Source organism: Halichoeres trimaculatus, unplaced genomic scaffold (assembly GCF_033239565.1).
Source record: "Halichoeres trimaculatus isolate MK-OKI-2021-1 unplaced genomic scaffold, fHalTri1.1 fHalTri1_scaffold_3, whole genome shotgun sequence".
Lineage (NCBI taxonomy): Eukaryota > Metazoa > Chordata > Actinopteri > Labriformes > Labridae > Halichoeres > Halichoeres trimaculatus.
Genome location: NW_027437181.1, coordinates 37,691,628 through 37,707,992, shown reverse-complemented (window position 1 = coordinate 37,707,992; position 16,365 = coordinate 37,691,628). Strand labels below are relative to the sequence as shown.

The window sequence follows — 16,365 nt, the reverse complement described above, 5'->3', positions numbered from 1 at the left end:
AGCAGCCAAGCAGTTATTCTCTTTTGACTTTATTTTTTTATTAAATAGGAACCCCTGTCCAGAAGGACAGAGTGTAAAGAAGAAAAAAAAACAGAAAAAAGAAAATAAACACCTTGATGACACTGCAGTCACTCATCCTGCTCCATCATCTCAAACTTCAGTCATTCATGTTGTAAAGCTGGGAGAGGAGGAGCCAGCAGGGCTTCAACACGTACAGTACCTGCCCATGAACAACACGAGCAGAGGGGACAGAGTCTGTAACACAAATCATCACAGCTCAGCAGAGACCGGGACCAGCCACAACACTTATTTCAAAATCAAAGTCATTAATGAGGGAGACGCTGATGAGCTGGTCGACCGGAGCGCCTCTCCCATCCCGAGCCTCCAGAGGAAAGGCGGGTTCCTGCCTCACCCAGCAGAGAAGAGACGCCCGGGTTCACAAAGCTTTTGATCTTCACCATTATACAGCCAGATTCATGTCTGTGCCTGCCACACACCCACACACACACCCACACACACACACACACACACACACATACACACACACACACACACACACACACACACACACACACACACACACACACACACTCACGGCATGATACACAAAGCAGACTGTGCAAACTCTTTGGTGATAACGAGTTTAAAAAGAAAAGGAAATGATAAAAAAAACTACACCATATCTGGTTATACAATCTTTCCAATATACATATTTCAAAAGACAGAGTAGAAAAATGGAGACCGCAAATTCAATAAATTAGACAGCAAAAGGTGATTTAAGAATATAAAATCCAGCAGTTGGGTTCACAGAAATTAATAATAGAGAAATCAGTAAAACGCCGGGAGAGACAGTAACGGTGAAGCCAGAGGAAACTGGAATGTGAACCAAAGAAAAGGAATGAACTTGATCTTGATGGGCTGTGACTACAGTTTTCACTGATGAACAGCTGTTTCAGTCTGTTGTAAACCATCACAATCATGTTTGGAGCACTGCTGCTCGGCGAGGTGGTACCTCTGTGCTCCACAGAGCAGACAAGTGGAGAAGGATCATGATGGTCACTGAGGTACAGAGAGCTTCAGCCATTTTTATCACAGCCTTGGTTTCTCTTACTAATTCAGGAGTCTGACTGACTCACGCAGGCTTGGACTTTCTGCAGATTTCCTCAAGTGGAAGGTGTCCTGCAGGGCCAATGGGCCTTGTAGTGTTCCCCCTCAAACCTGGGGGTAGACCAGCAACTCCCATGTTCTTGAGGTTCAGCTTTTGTCAAAACAGTCCAGCAGCTTCAGAGTCCCTTAAGGGGTCAAATCTTCCTTTAATAGAGCTATTTCTGTAGGTTTATTTTCCTTAATGTTGGAATGATGATCTGAGCGTGTCACTGACAACAGAAACTGTTTGTCTACATACCAGAATTATGCTGCAGAACCACACAGCAGCAACATTTTGTACCTTTTAGTCAATATGAACAATACCTTTGTAAAATAGTGCCCAAAATACTGAAATTCTCCTTTAAACAAGCCCCACCCCCTGCCCCCACTTCAGACGAATGACATGTAAGAGTCTGGATAAGCCTCAGGCTGGCTGTGATCAGGCTGACACAAGAATACTGGTCAATATTCCATTTCATCATTTGAGAGTCCAGACTGTCCATGGCATATCTGTTTCATATTTTAATAAAAAAAACAGACATATTTTCAAAATATGTCCATGAAGTTTTTCATTTCAGTAAAAAATAAATTAGGTAGTGAATTCACCACTAAGAGGAAGAAGTCTGTGACAGCTTGGCATTCTCACGCTGTCCTTTCTGAGCCGTTATTGCTGGCCAGTCTCCTGAAGCCATGGTCGTTCTTCTCCAGCCAGAGCTCGGCCAGCTGCTGGGTGGAGCCGTGCGACGAGGCTTTGGAGCCCAGGCACATCTTATATTGCTTTGCCTCCAGGTTGGGGTCACAAATGACAGGGTGATGGATGTGCACTATCCCTGTGTCTGTGCTTCTGAACAACTTAATCCCTGATTGGACAAATTTATTAAAGAGGTCCACATCTTCCAGTCCCCACCCCTGTATGGAGGTGTCGAAGCCTCCAGCTCGGACCAAGTCTCCTTTGAAGACACAGACGATCCCAAAACCATAGTTCCTCCACAGGCCCGTCTTGGAGGTGAAGACGTAGTGGTTGTTGCTAGGTACCTTCCCAGCATACACCACCTTGGGATCATATTGGCTGAAAATGATGGGGAAATAGGTCTGCTCCCCAAGCGCAGTGTTGGTTCGACACCGCTTTAGGAAATCGCTGGTGAAGAGCAGATCCACGTCACAGTAGAAAAGCAGTGAATCATTAGAGAACTGCAAGGAACCCACTTCCAGAGCCAGAGCCCTAGAGAAGGAGCCGGAAACAGTCTTGATTTCCATCTCGGCCCTGGGATACTTCATGTGGTACTCCCTCATCAGCTCCACCTGCTTGACTCGCTCCGTGTTGTTGTCCGTGCTGAAGAGCAGGATCAGCAGCTTGACGTTCTGGTTTGGGATCAGGCAGACTCGTTCAAAGTTAGCCATGAAGCGCACAAAGATGTCATAGCGTCCTGAGAGAGGTACCAGGATGTTGACCTTCTTCTCTTTGGGTTCCCTCTGGTCCTGGCTGGACGTGGCCAGCTTGAAGGGCACCAGCATCTTCAGGGAGTTGGACAGAAAGGAGAGGGAGTCAGATTCTTTGTTGATATGACTGGCGAGCGCTCTGGCATCCATCTCTTCCTCCTCTCTGAACTGGATCTGGCTGAAGGTCTGCTGTAGATAGGCATGCCTCCTCACAGGTACCGTCATGGTCTTTCCCTTGTGCTTCTTGTACAGCAGCAGCAGATCGAGCACATACTCTGCTCCGTATAAGGGGTTCACCCTCCGATAGCCATACTGGATTTCTTTGAAATCAATCACCCGGCCTCTGGTTTTGGCGTTGGCATTGATCATCTCCATCACTTGCATGATGATGTCATCCAGGGCCTGCCTCTGGGAGGAGTCTATTCCTCTGCGGGGTGGCTGACCATCAGAAGATGAGAACAGGTACTTCCCTGTCAGAAACTCCCACTCCAGGACCTCCTCTCTTTGCTGTGGGTGGAAGCGCATGAACGAAGGGGGCATGCCGAGCTGGAGGTCCTCTCTGCTGGGTTCTGCTGCTCCATAGCGCCCCATCTGGACGATCTCTCGGTGCAGCTGGATTGTTCGGTGGCGTAGGTCTGCTATCTTACGGCTGAGCATGTAGCTGTGCAGGCGGTACTGATAGGGAGGGTTCTTGTTTGGGTGGAGGGTGATGGCTCGGTGGATCTTGCTGTTGTGGAGGTCTCGTATGTAGCCTTTCTTGTTTGGTTCATAGTTCTCATAGAAGAGCTGCTGCATCTGAGGACACAGAAAAAAGTGTCAGTAACAGGCTTTTATATCAATAAATACATCTTCAGATGAACAGTAGTCATTGTGTCATTCATAAGTCAGCAGAGTAACAAACAGCCAGGTAACATTTTACTGCAAGGACTAACTGAAGACTCTCTCACACACATTCTTAATGTAACTGGATCACTTCTTAGGTGTTATTTTTCTACTTCAAGGAGTGATAAAAGTCTCATGATTGAGAAGAAAGTTATTCTGGGACGCCATTTAGAGCGGTTGTGTCCCATTGCATTCCTGGCCTTGCACCACCACCAGGAGGTGTTCTGGGATTGAAGGGACAAAACACCAAAGAGCGGTAGTTCCCAGCTGATGACCCCTTGCACCTCGGAGGCACATTAGGGAGAAAGGCCCTTCTACCCGAGCAATCCAATCCCTGCCTGAACCCCAAATACAAGATTTTGAGGCAAGGTCCTTCAATGAAAGGTCAACAAAAAACTGTGAACATAAAAATGTTTTGGCTCATCATATCTTTGTACCTGAATGATCAAGCTTAAATTCTAGTTTTTACAGAGCAGCAGAACTGACATCAAATATTCAGGTGAAGACTTCCTTCTCAGAGCAATAGCTAGTGTTATTATCAGATCCAGAAATATCTTCTACTTCCTCTGTCCCTTTCACACAGTCTACTGTGTGTACAACGCGAGAAAGCTCAGGTACAACTCATACGATCAATCATACCTTAAGATCCCTTAAAAAACAAAACCTAATGATGTGCCAAAGAATTTCACAACAGATACATTCTGTTGGGTGTTGATCCAAACTCCAAATAAAGGTTTCTAAGGTGTGTCCAGCAGCACCCAGTCAAGAGTCCAGTTCAGAGTGTTTGCAGGCCTTTCTGAGCTTTACAAACCGGCTGTTCCTCAAATTACAAGAGACTTAACATGTAAACACTTGAACAGCTGCTTTGCTGAGCAGGTTTCCTCTGAAAGACAGGAGCATCAGAACGCTACAATAACTAATTTCAGAGTACTGCCAGCATGGCTGAGACAGGACAGGCTAAAAGAAAGCCCTGGACATCAATACCTGAAGATAAATAGCATCACAATGACTCCCTGAGCAAGTCTGCTTTTCCTAAGGAAACACAAGCAGCCCTCTGGAGTACATTCCAGAGGGTTGCCAGACGACCAAAACACAGTCAGAGTCATTAAGAGGAGTCCTGAATGATCTATGACTTCACAGGTGAATCCCACCACTGCATGTGCAACATCCCAGGTTTGGATGTTCCTTAAACAGAAAACACTCCAGGTTCATCTGATCAGGTTTGAGAGGAGAGCAAATCGAGTTCATCTTCAGGGAGTGCTTTCAAGCATTTAGACTCAGAGACTTAAAGAGCAAGACTGGAAGCTTTAGCCTCACTCATAGGATGTACATTACCCCTTTACTTGCTGTTAGATTTCTACAGGGGGAGCTTTGGTGGACACACAGTGGCACTACATGACGGGGGGACGTCAGTCACAGTTAAACCTGGTTTATACGCACGCACACACACTGTCCTAAAAGTGTGACTTTTAACCAAGCCTGTTTGTTTTTGAACTAGTTTTCTTCAAGTCAACTTTTTTACAGGATACAACATGAGAGGTAAAGTATTTATCAGTACAGTTACGTAGTGCTGTTGTTTAAACGTGACAACAAGCAAATGTAAGTTTGTGCCGTACGTAGCACTACTAGCACCCCTGGTTAGGGATGTCCCGATATTACATTTTCATTTCCGATACGATACCGATACTGCAGCATTGAGTATTGGCCCATACCGATATTTATCCGATACGATATCAGCATTAAACATGCATACTTTTATGACTTATTTTGTAGTTTGTCTGACATGTTAGAAAAGGCTTGATTAAGTGATATTATTCAAACAAAGAACAGTAATCAGCAACAGTAGGTATGAGGGAAAACTGACCCAATCATCATTAACCAATGGGTAACAGAAATTTTAATATTAAACATAAAAAATACTAGTAATTGAATAAAATAAAGAATAAATTAGAGGACCCAGAAAATAACCTAAATAAATCAAATAAAAACAGCAAGAGCGGAGTCTGGAATAGACTGCTTATATCGGAGTGCTAATATCGGACATTTTCGATGCATTCCGATACAATACCGATATTTGCTTTTTTGCTGATATCGGACCGATTTCCGATATTAATATCGGACTGGGACACCTATACCCCTGGTGCTATGATGTAACCAGAGACTACTGTGATAAGAAGTAAACTGTCAGTTCGTACAGTAGTTTAGTAGCTGTTCATACAAAGAGCTGGCAGCCAGGTGCTCCAAGACATGTCAGAAATGTGTGACGTTTGTGAATCCTGGTTATGTCCTGCCAGTCATCTACCAATCAGAGCTAACGTAACCTCACTCTTCATTTTATTGATAGTCTCTCAAGTTTGAACAGACCACTGCAGAATAACTGCTGCATCTGGGTTGGAATCAACATTAGCACAAACAGCTTAGCTCCTATGTTAGCCTTTAGCTTGTGCTCTAACTCTCTCCTGTTTATCTTTCTTCTGCTCTTCTGTCCTTTTTCTGTCTGACAGCTCAGCTCCAGATGCCACTATCACTACAGAATTAATCACAGAAATCATTTTCAGCAGAGAAAAACACAGATCTCTCTTCTCACTGATAAACTTCATCGGCCGGCGACGGCAAGATGTAGATCAATTCAGTCATGCTTAACCTGATTGGGAAGCTAAGAAGAACCCAGAACGTTTATCTAATTTTAATTTTTCAAGATCACTTTCAAACTCCTCTCAGTCACTTTAACCACATTCACCTGACAAGTCCAGGAAAATGTCCTAATTTGAGATTTTTAGAGACAAAAATGATGCAGAGATTAGAGTGAGTATAAAATCTGCCAGTGGGGTAAAAAAAATAATGGTTTCGTTTCCTGAAACTAATTCAAGTAACTTTTCTTATCCCACTGGCAGATTCTTTTGTTCGCACTCCAAGATATTCATACACTATTCACATTTGTGTCTTTTGATATCTTGAATTAAGACATACTTCTAGACTTGTAAGGTGAATGTGGCTCATATCAGTTCAATAAAATGAATTTTAATCAAAAAAAAGATATAAATACTTGTTTGGATCTCAGTTTTTGCAGTGAATTGATTGTTTCCATGAGTAAGCGTATCTGCAGACTATGTGTGAGAGAATTACCCAAAGTTCACAGCATTAGGAAATGAATCACATTCCCAGAGGATGCCTCAAGCATGGCAGAGTAGACAAATGCCATGGCATGGAATATAAAAAACCAGAGTTAGAGAGAGATGGTACAGAAGGAAAAACCAAGCCCTTGTAGCCTAATGCTCCCACTCCCTTTCAAGGAGATGTTGGTTTAGTCTGAGGGTTTAGGGGGGACAGAGGTCCAGCCCTCATCTGGAGTGTGAGCAGCAGTTTCTCAAACTCCATTTATCCCAAAGAAGAAAAAGAGGAAATGTTCAGGTAGCTGGAGAGCAGACTGATCACAGCGCTTATGGCCTGTGATTGGTCTACTGCTTATTCCAGAGTGAACATGAGCATTAGAGTCGTCACAGGTCTGAACTGATGTGACTGATCAGGATCAGATGTTTGTGACTCCCACTGATTCTCTGACAGTGGCTCCCACAGAATGAGAAGTGGGTCATGGAGGGGTCATTCTTGGTTCTGTTGAACAAAGCTTCTTGACAAGCCCATGTGGCTCGGCCTGCGTTTGTTGTATTTGTGGGTCAAAGGTTGTGGTGTTTTTTCAGGCTTGGTCAGAAGAAAGTGATGCTGGGGGAGAGCTCAGACTGTATCCAGCAGAGTCATACCAGTGGTCATCAGCTAATTGGCCAGGATGTTTATGTCTCTCTCCTGCAGCTCCACCATCATTAGCACCCCCTCCCCATTCCATGACCTGCACTTTTGTGCTCTTATGACTCATTAGAGCAATTTCTTCACAGCCGTCGACCTCACATCTCTCCTCAACCTACAACGGTTCTACCTCAGAGTTAGGCAAAGTCATGTCTCTTGTCGCCATCTTTGGTGCTTATTTTAAATGCTCTACATGTATTCATCTGAGGTGTCGACCAGTGGAGGGGTTGTTTTAAATCTCAGCCTCCATACACACTTTGGACATGTTATACTCCAGCTGAAACAATCGGTTTGTTTTCTACTGAAAAGTAGAAATGTAGTTTATATAAAGCTTACAGTTAGAGCTGGTTCAGTCTTAGGGAGTCTGGTTTAGTTCTGGGATTATTGCCTTCCCCATTGTTAAGCTCTCTCCCTTTCTCTCTCTGTTTGCACTCATGTCAAACTATATCAACACGGTCATTAACAGATGTTGATCAGTTCCTTTCATACGTCTCTCTTTACTTAAGATAAGAAGTGGTTCAAGTAAATAAAGGTGTCACACCACTGTGGTCATGAACTGAGTATGTGCTGTGGAATGATTTCTGCATACATGGTGCTGAATAAACACAGTGTTAGGCTTCATTCCCCAACACTGAGCCTCCCCAGCCAGGCAACGTTCAAGACCCACCAATGGAAAGAGTATTAAAGAGGGACTATTCTTCTTTTCTTTATTATAACCGTAAATATAAAGTACCAATGCTGGACGTTCAGACTAATCATGCAGATTTTCAAACCTCTAAATATTCATATGATCTCCATCAGATCTCCCTATTAATTACTAACATGTTGAAGGGGTGGTTCTCAAACACCAAGGTCTGCCTATAGCTCTGCCCTCCAGAGGGCCGGCCAATAAGAGGGGGGGGAATTTATGAAGCTGGGAGCCCTAAAAAAAATTGGCTGGAAAGGCTGGTGAAAACTGCACTCAGCAGTGGGCCATCGCTGCATCGGGCTCTTGTATGTGTGAGTGTTTGGAGGGCACGGCGCGGGGAGCAGAAGCAGCCTGAGGCTCAGTCAGAGCAGCATGCCTGCCTCTGTGGCTGGATTTAATCTGCAGGACAAAGGCAGAGTCCGCCTCTGAGCCAGCCATGCCAATCTAATTGGAGACGGCATTATGCTGGACTAATTGGCTCTTTTGTAAACAAGGGTGCTCTGTCCAAACTAATTTCTCAACTTGGGGAAAGGCATCTCACACTTATGACAGCTCCACAGTGGGTCTGCTATTGATGTGTGTGATGGGAGGGGCAACGGCACCAGATGACTTATCAATATTAGCTCTGACCATGGACTTCATGAGAGAGACGTCAGAGAGCAAAGAAGGTTCATGAAGTCCAACCCTGAGCCAGCTGTGTCAGATCCCACCATCCTGGAGCTCTCTGGTGGGAAAAGTAACAAAGCATCATAACAGTGATGGACTTGAAATGTAGTTCAAATTATAAAGATCTTTTCCATGTTTATGTCCAAGTTGAGTCAGGACCACTTTCTTCAAAAGACTTCATTCACTGCTGGAAGATATGGAAAGAAATGACAGACACCAGTCTTCTAGGTAAAAAATGAGACACATGCTGCTTGAATAACGAGTCTGTTGAGGCCAGATTTGCTTTGACCTCTACACAGGAAAAAATCGAAATCTTACCAAGCGTTTTTGACTTATTTTCAGTAGAAAATGTCTATTTATTCTTGATATGAGCCACATTCACCTGACCAGTCCAGAAAAATGTCTTGTTTCAAGTTATTCAAAGGCAAAAATTAGGTCTGAATTGCTTGTAACGAGTAAAAAAAATCTGCCAATGGAACAAGAGAAAAGTTACTTGTATTGAGACATTATTCTAGTTTTAGCAAATTTTCAAGCATTTTTTTCTTGTTCCATTGGCAGATTAGTTTTACTTGTTACAAGCAATTCAGACCTCGTTTTTGTCTTTAAATAACTTGAAACAAGACATTTTTCTGGACGGACCAGTTGAATGTGGCTAATATCAAGAATAATAAGAAAATTTTTACTTAAAGTAAGTGAAAAACACATCTTAAGATTTCAGTTTTTTGCAGTGTAAAAGTCTGGTACAGTCCAGGTATAACCAGGGGAGTGAAGAGTACTAAAGCATTTTACTCAAGTACAAGTACAGTTACAATGATAAAATATAGCTTCAGTAAAAAGTCTTCTTTTTCAGATCTCCTTTAAGTTCTGTCTCTTCTTCAGGGGTCACAGACAGGCCATGGGGATGCTTTGTCTGAGTTTGTTCAATGGTGTGACAACAATCTCCTTGACTTTAATGTCCGAAGGACCAAAGAAAAGGTCATTGACTTCAGAAGAACTGGCGTGCTTTATGAGGTTAACAACAGGGATGGTACTACAGCATCAAATTGGGAATCATTCTGGTCCCATATTACTGTCAATCAAGAAGATGACAGTTGAGCTAGTTTGTATGATATTTTGTTGTACTGTATAAAATTATGGATTCATGAACTTGTGTATTTAACCTAAATATCCATACTATTTGATCTACTCATGAGCTAGTTACTTATTATTATGATTATAATCATCTATTATTTATGAATTTATTTATTAACCTTTACCTACCAGTAAACACTTCCATACTTTTTGTGTAAGATCATGTAATATTATTGACACCACTTATTTTATATCTGTATATGAAGGCCCTGCTCAATATCAATGTAATTATGTAATACCATATTAACTGTCATGCATCAAATAAAAACTTGAGTTACTAAAAAAAGAAGGAGGACTGGCCAGGGGTCTTCACCCAAAGCGAGTACGGTTCGTGGTGAAGACGTAGAAACTGTGGACTTCTACAAGTATCTTGTGCCTCTGATCTGGAGTTTGTCCAAAACACAGAGTCAATAGTTAAACCGGGCCAACAAAGAATTCATTTGTTGCAGAAGCTGAACTCCACAGTGTCTCTGAGGGCATCTTATCCTGCTTTTTTCATTCCTTATTAACAGTCTTTGAACATTTTCTTTCATATGCTGGTTCAATGGATTGTCTGTTAAGGACGGAAGCAGTTTGAATCAGATAGTTAAAGTCCGCTCCAAGATCGCTGGAGTCCAGCTGATGAACTTGAGCTCCCTTTGGATGAGACTTGTGGTCCAGAAAGCCAGAGAAATAATTGATGAGCCTGGCCACATTCTCTCATCGGACTTTTCTCTTCTGCCCTCTGGGAGGCGCTTTTATGCACCCCCAAGGAAAAAAACAGATATTCTCATTCATTTATCCCTTCAGCTAACAGGCTGCTAAATGCTGAGCACTTAACTAAACTTATGGTGGTGTATGCTCACTTGGAGTGTCTTACTATGCATTCTATTCATTGTATTTATTGATTATCAAAAATGTATTATGCCTAATGTTGTGGCACTGGCAAGTGAATGTGAATGTGATTGTGGATGTTTATGAGGCTGTGTATGCTTCCATTTGTTTGCTCTGTTTTAGATGATGGATTCAATAAGGCAGGGTTAACTAACTGAATTGCCCTTCAGGGATTAATTAAGTCGTCTGAATCTGAATCTGAATCAGAGTACGAGGAATGCACTGATCCAACTTTTCTGGTCCGGATACCTGAGCTTTGAGTGACGACCGATACCAATACCAGTGTTAAATAATAACCCACATGCCCTGCAGTGGAATAAGACTGGTAATGTTTTGTGTAAAAGACAAAAAAGGAGAAAATATGGAATTACAGATTTTTTACTGATACTCATTCAAACCCTAAGTGTTTAAATGTTTAGCAGCGGTTTGGTTAAAACAAAACTTCAGAGGTTGAAAAGATTTCAGATATGAGCTCCAGACTCAGTCTGAAGATCTCTTCCTGTGCTGATAGTTGAAGTCTAACCAACAGGAGAGCTTTAATGTGACAGAAACACAGATTGATCTCTAAGTTCCTGAATATGTGAGTTTCCTCTGTTTTTATTTTGACCTTTGTAGACACTCCCTACATCAAGTCACAGCCTGCAGTGAGTTCAAAGAGTTCACAATGAAGGGTCTTGATTGCAGGACAGGCTGTCCTGATCAGGATCAGATTCAGGCTCATATTGGACCTGAACGTGGTTGGAAAGAGCGGTCAGCTTTATCAATCTCTCTTTCTCTGAGCAGGTATTGACCTGAAGGACCAACCTGTAGCAGGGTTTGTTGTGATCTCAGCATGAGCAGCGTCCTTTGTCTGTATTTGTGAGTGGTCATTTCTTCTCCTGGGACTTACGTAATTCTCATTCAGAGAAACACTGGTTGAAGAATGTCTCAATCTATGCTTCTTCATAATTACAGACACACATGATCCAACATGTAGATCCAGCTGCAGTTTGTGTTGTTTTTCTACAGAAACTCCCACTCAGACAAAAATCAGGCACCAACAGGTTTCTGACGTTACACCACGACATGTCCACAAACATCTGATGTCTTCAGGATCACGTCATTTAACATCATAGCATCATAATCCTTCACCACAGCTTCTGCTTTTCTCTGTCTGAGGCTCAACCTGCAGATGGGGAGCAGCACAGGAACCAAGAGGAAAACATTTATTAGTTGATGTCAGCTGGTGATAAACTGGGCTGTAAAATAAAGCAGTGAGTTTCTCTGCACAGTCATGTTCCAGTTAGGTCACTTCTTAGTCTGGATGAGTCAGTTTACTGGCAGAGTCCCCAGATTACACACAAACCTAGACAAGGAAGCTGACCGAGAAACCCTTTCCCCTGCTTCAGCAGCTCTGTGTCCATGGCAGCAGAGCTTTGAAATATGAGCTCTGTCACTGTAGGCCTCAGTGCTCCTTTCCATTTCACTGCTCAAATCTGTTTTTTGTTTGACCGTTCAAGTTAAATTTTAAATGTGGCCTGTCTGCGGACTGCCGTTTAGGCTGTGAACAGCTCACTCTACTGAAGTGGCCTGCAAACTCACATGAACTTTAATGACCACATGAACAGAACGGCGTCTATGGAAACAAACATGGCGGCAACAGTCTCATTTATGGTCTTGTGTTAAAACAGAGTGTGGCAGCAGCTGGCAAATTTGTAAGCGGGTTATGTTATTGAGCAGTGACTCTGATTTTGTCTGTGGCACAGAACTGTGATGTGTGTCGCTCCAGAATAATGATAAAGGGATAGTTCCGTTTTTTTGAAGTGGGGTTGTATGAGCTCTATGTGACCACTAAGGACATTAGATACAGTAGAAAGTTGTCTCCTCTCCCTCAGTAAGACACAAACTGTAATCGATGGTGACGAGGAAATAGACGCTAACAGGGAGAGACCGTACCAAATTCAAAGGCTATTTTCTCTGCCTACAAGAACTCAAATCAAAAAGTAATACCACAGTTTAAGAGTACGATACATAAAATGTTTTTTAAGTGCATTAAGTTTTCGGAAATATAAACATTTATCTGGACCTAACTAACTGGTCATGTATCCTTCCGCGCAGCGCTAGTGCGCTCCATCCCCCCTCCTCCTTTCAGCTGTAGGGAATGTAAATAAGCTATGCTTCAGGCGCCGGTTGTAGCCTCGTGTAAGTTTGATCAAGTATCGTAATTCTTTTGTTTGTACTCTAAGGATTGTGAGGCAGCGTAGGAAATTCAAAATGAGTGACTATGACAGTAACAATGAAGTTCCATTCACTTTGGAACCAAAAGGATACCTGTATGAACCGGAGCACACAGAAGAAGAGCTGCTACAGATGGAGACTGAAAGGAATACAGAGGAAACATCCACGAACACTTGACATCAAGATACTGAGTGTTACTGCTGCCACGACTGGCTGTTCAGACCCCAGGGGTCTTCCAAAAAAAATGTGATATGCATTCAATTCAGAACCACATGAGAAAGTGGCCTAATTCTGACTGGAAAATGTCAGAATGAATGTGACTTAAGATGTTGATACTGTCAGAAACAAAGCAGACATGGGTCAGATTAAAGCCAAAAAATTAGATTCAGGTCACCTGTGAACTGCAGTGTGAACAGAGCCTGTCTGCACCTTCAGACAGGAGAGAGTGAAGAAGAAATGATGGACATGGGTGAAAAAATACTAATCAGACACAATCAGCCTGACAAACACTGTCCAACGCTCACACAGTCATAAGAAAATCACCTGTCGACATCACTCCAGCAAACGATACTCTGACTGGTGTTCAGTCCGACTTAAGACTGTTTTGACATTAAAATAGTAATTTTCCTGATTCAAAATGTCAGACTCCCACTAAATTTCTGTTACCACAACATGTACTCTAATGCATGTGGCTGTTTGTCTTGTAGGCTCTTTGAAGCTCACTTTCTTCAGAGCTATACATCAAATCACCATCAGCTATCTGTATATCAGCTGTCTCCAAGCTTTGTCCAATCAGAACCAAGTATTTCACACAGTTCAGGAAGATGAGGATTAGGAAGAAAGTGTGGTGATGGTATTAATGTTTTTTTATTCTTTCAACTTTTCATTTCAACTTGTTAAGGAGTTTTTAAAGTTTTTACTACATTTTTATAATACCACTTTTTATCAGACCGATACCGGTACAAGTACTCCCTCCTAAGTACCACAAAATACCGTTAGTACTTTTGATACATAAAATTTCAATTAACAGTGATGAATCATTTTGAACAAAGACAGCACAGTCACTCTGCCATTAAAGGTGTAGTCAGCAATCGTCTAATCTGCGCTGTTTGTCAAAATCGCCGTATTTCTCCTCTCCATCCACAGGATATCATCACTGACAGCATGTTGAAAAAAAGTCCGGTTTCAATACACAGCATTGGCTCTGAATTTCAGCAGGTAAATACTGTGGCTCGGAGCTACCAAAACAGGGTACACCCCCACACAACTAGGGGGCGGATCATACTCATGCGCAGATCAGACAGAGGGGGGAGGGGGAGTAGTATGTCGTGTAGCGTGCGCAAACAACAGTAGCGAGCTGAAGATAGAAATACCTGTAAAACAGCTGGAGCTGGTGAGTGTTGCAGCTAAATCTCCTGAGGACAACGTCCTTCGTCTTACATCTGCAGGTCAAGTCTCTTTCAGAGGCAAGCTCAACAACCTGGGCCTTTGTATTGTGAAGCATTGCACATCTTTGATCGGAAAATATTTATGTACCTAAATATTATAATATCTTATGCTACAATACTATTAAAACTCGTCACACTACTACTACTTTCAAAGCAATACATAGGGCTTCGCGTATAATAGCAAACTGACCATCGAGCGTTTGCTGGTCCGGCCTTCGCCATGTTGGTCAGCTACACAGTTTCTACGGTCGTTTCCATGACGATGCCCATCCATCATCTTTCGGGCGTGGAGCCAGGGGTAGGGTATGAAGGGAGAGGCGGGTCTAAAATTTGTTTATCAACAACCTCTCCACTCGTTTTCTCGTTTCTTGACTGTTAACCCTCCCTGGTTCATCCATGTTGTCTGAACAGGACCTCACACACATTTGCTGTGATGTAAAACTGCAGCAAGTAGCACCAACTACTGGTGAGGAGGACGTACTCAACCTAAGGTTTTTTTGCCTTGAGTGTCGGCTGCTGGTATAGGCACATTCACAAGCACCAATACCTTGAAATAAGGCTAGTGCCTGCCTGATATCCAATACTGACACCAGTACTTGACCATTTGAAGCTGATTTTTTTTTTTTTTTTTTAAAACAGAGGACAGAGGAAGTACTTTCCTTTAAGTCAGCTATAATTCTAATAAATTAATCTGATTTTCACTCCTCTTGCTCATCACTATCCATACCAAGATTTTCAGGGCTTTTTTAATTTTATATAAAGACAATGAAATTAATCATCTTCATTTTAGCCAGTGGAGATATTCAGAGCCTCCTCTCTGACAGATGTGAACCTTATCAATGCACACACGCAGAGCTCACACAGTCAGAGTGCACTGGGTATGGAACCAAGAGTCAAATACTACGAAGAAGAGACAACAGTCCAACACTGAAACATTTTCGTTAAGGACACACAAGCCACCTGAACTACGGAACCGATTATAAAGCCGCGTTTCCGCCAAGGAAACCGGTTCGGTTCGTCTCGGTACAGCGCGCATTTTGCGGCGTTTCCACTGACTTATCCCAGGACAGATCCCTAAAAACCAAGACGAGCTGGCCCCCTTTTTTGGGACCCTTCCGTATGGGTGCCGGACTGAACCAATCTGCTCTTGGAAGGTGGGGCAACACACTGCAGACCATTGATTGGTCAAAAGAATCGTCACTTACCCCGACAGAGGCTGCATTTCTCCTGGCAGCACACAGACTTCTCTGAAACAAAACTTGATTGCACTTTGAATCAAAGAGCTACATGCCAATCACAGAGAGGATGAAATGCTGCATGTCTTCCATCTGTGCTCTTTGTTTACTGTGTCGCATTTTTCTTCTTTGTTGGATTTAATAGCGGGGTAAGCTGCTACGGCGTCACGCTATTATTAACAGCTGGGGGATTCAGCTTACGCACCCCGTACCACGAGAGGGCAGAGTTTGCTGTGGAAGCGCAAACGGGATCAGGCTTAACTGTACCAAAACCGTCCCAAACCGGACTGAGCCAACCCAGACTGGTTGGTGGAAACGTGGCTTAGGAAAACCCCCTCTTTTCAAGACTAATCTTTATAGAAAAAGACTGTGATACCAAAATGATAAACTTTTCGTTAACTGTTTACATTTTTCAGATGCTTTTTGGATGCACAATCCTCTGACATTACACTCTGTAACTCCATATTTTTGTCTGTCAGACAGTTGTTTAACTTCTCTGCTGCATTGGCCATCATTATCTTAAGATTAGCATCATAACTCTGTGTCAGTTTTCGGTTGACTCGTCTAACTTTTGGTCCATTTTGCTCTAAACAATCAGTGCACCTCTCTGTTTCTTCTGTCCATAGCCCCTTCACTGCATCTCTATGATTGACAGATGACCTCAGCCACCGTTATTTATTTAAACATGCTGTTAGATTTTTAGGTTTTTTGGTATATTGCATTATGTATTGAATGTTTTTGTGTAACCATAATGAATTTAAAGTTTGCATAATGTATCTTATACTTTATTAGCCTCACAAGAGTTTAACAGTAGCTTCTTTTAAAGCCATGTGTGTAA

General features: G+C 42.6%; 1 protein-coding gene across 1 annotated transcript in view; it reads right to left on the bottom strand.

The window, feature by feature from the left end:
• Positions 1-89: 89 nt before the first annotated feature.
• The window catches only part of chsy1 (chondroitin sulfate synthase 1), a 67,765-nt gene continuing 51,489 nt past the window's right edge, over positions 90-16,365 (bottom strand). Inside the window, exon 3 of the mRNA XM_074667186.1 lies at positions 90-3,381. Within this exon, the coding sequence (XP_074523287.1) occupies positions 1,789-3,381 (1,593 nt within the window). The 3' untranslated portion in view covers positions 90-1,788. The remainder of the gene's footprint in view (positions 3,382-16,365) is intronic.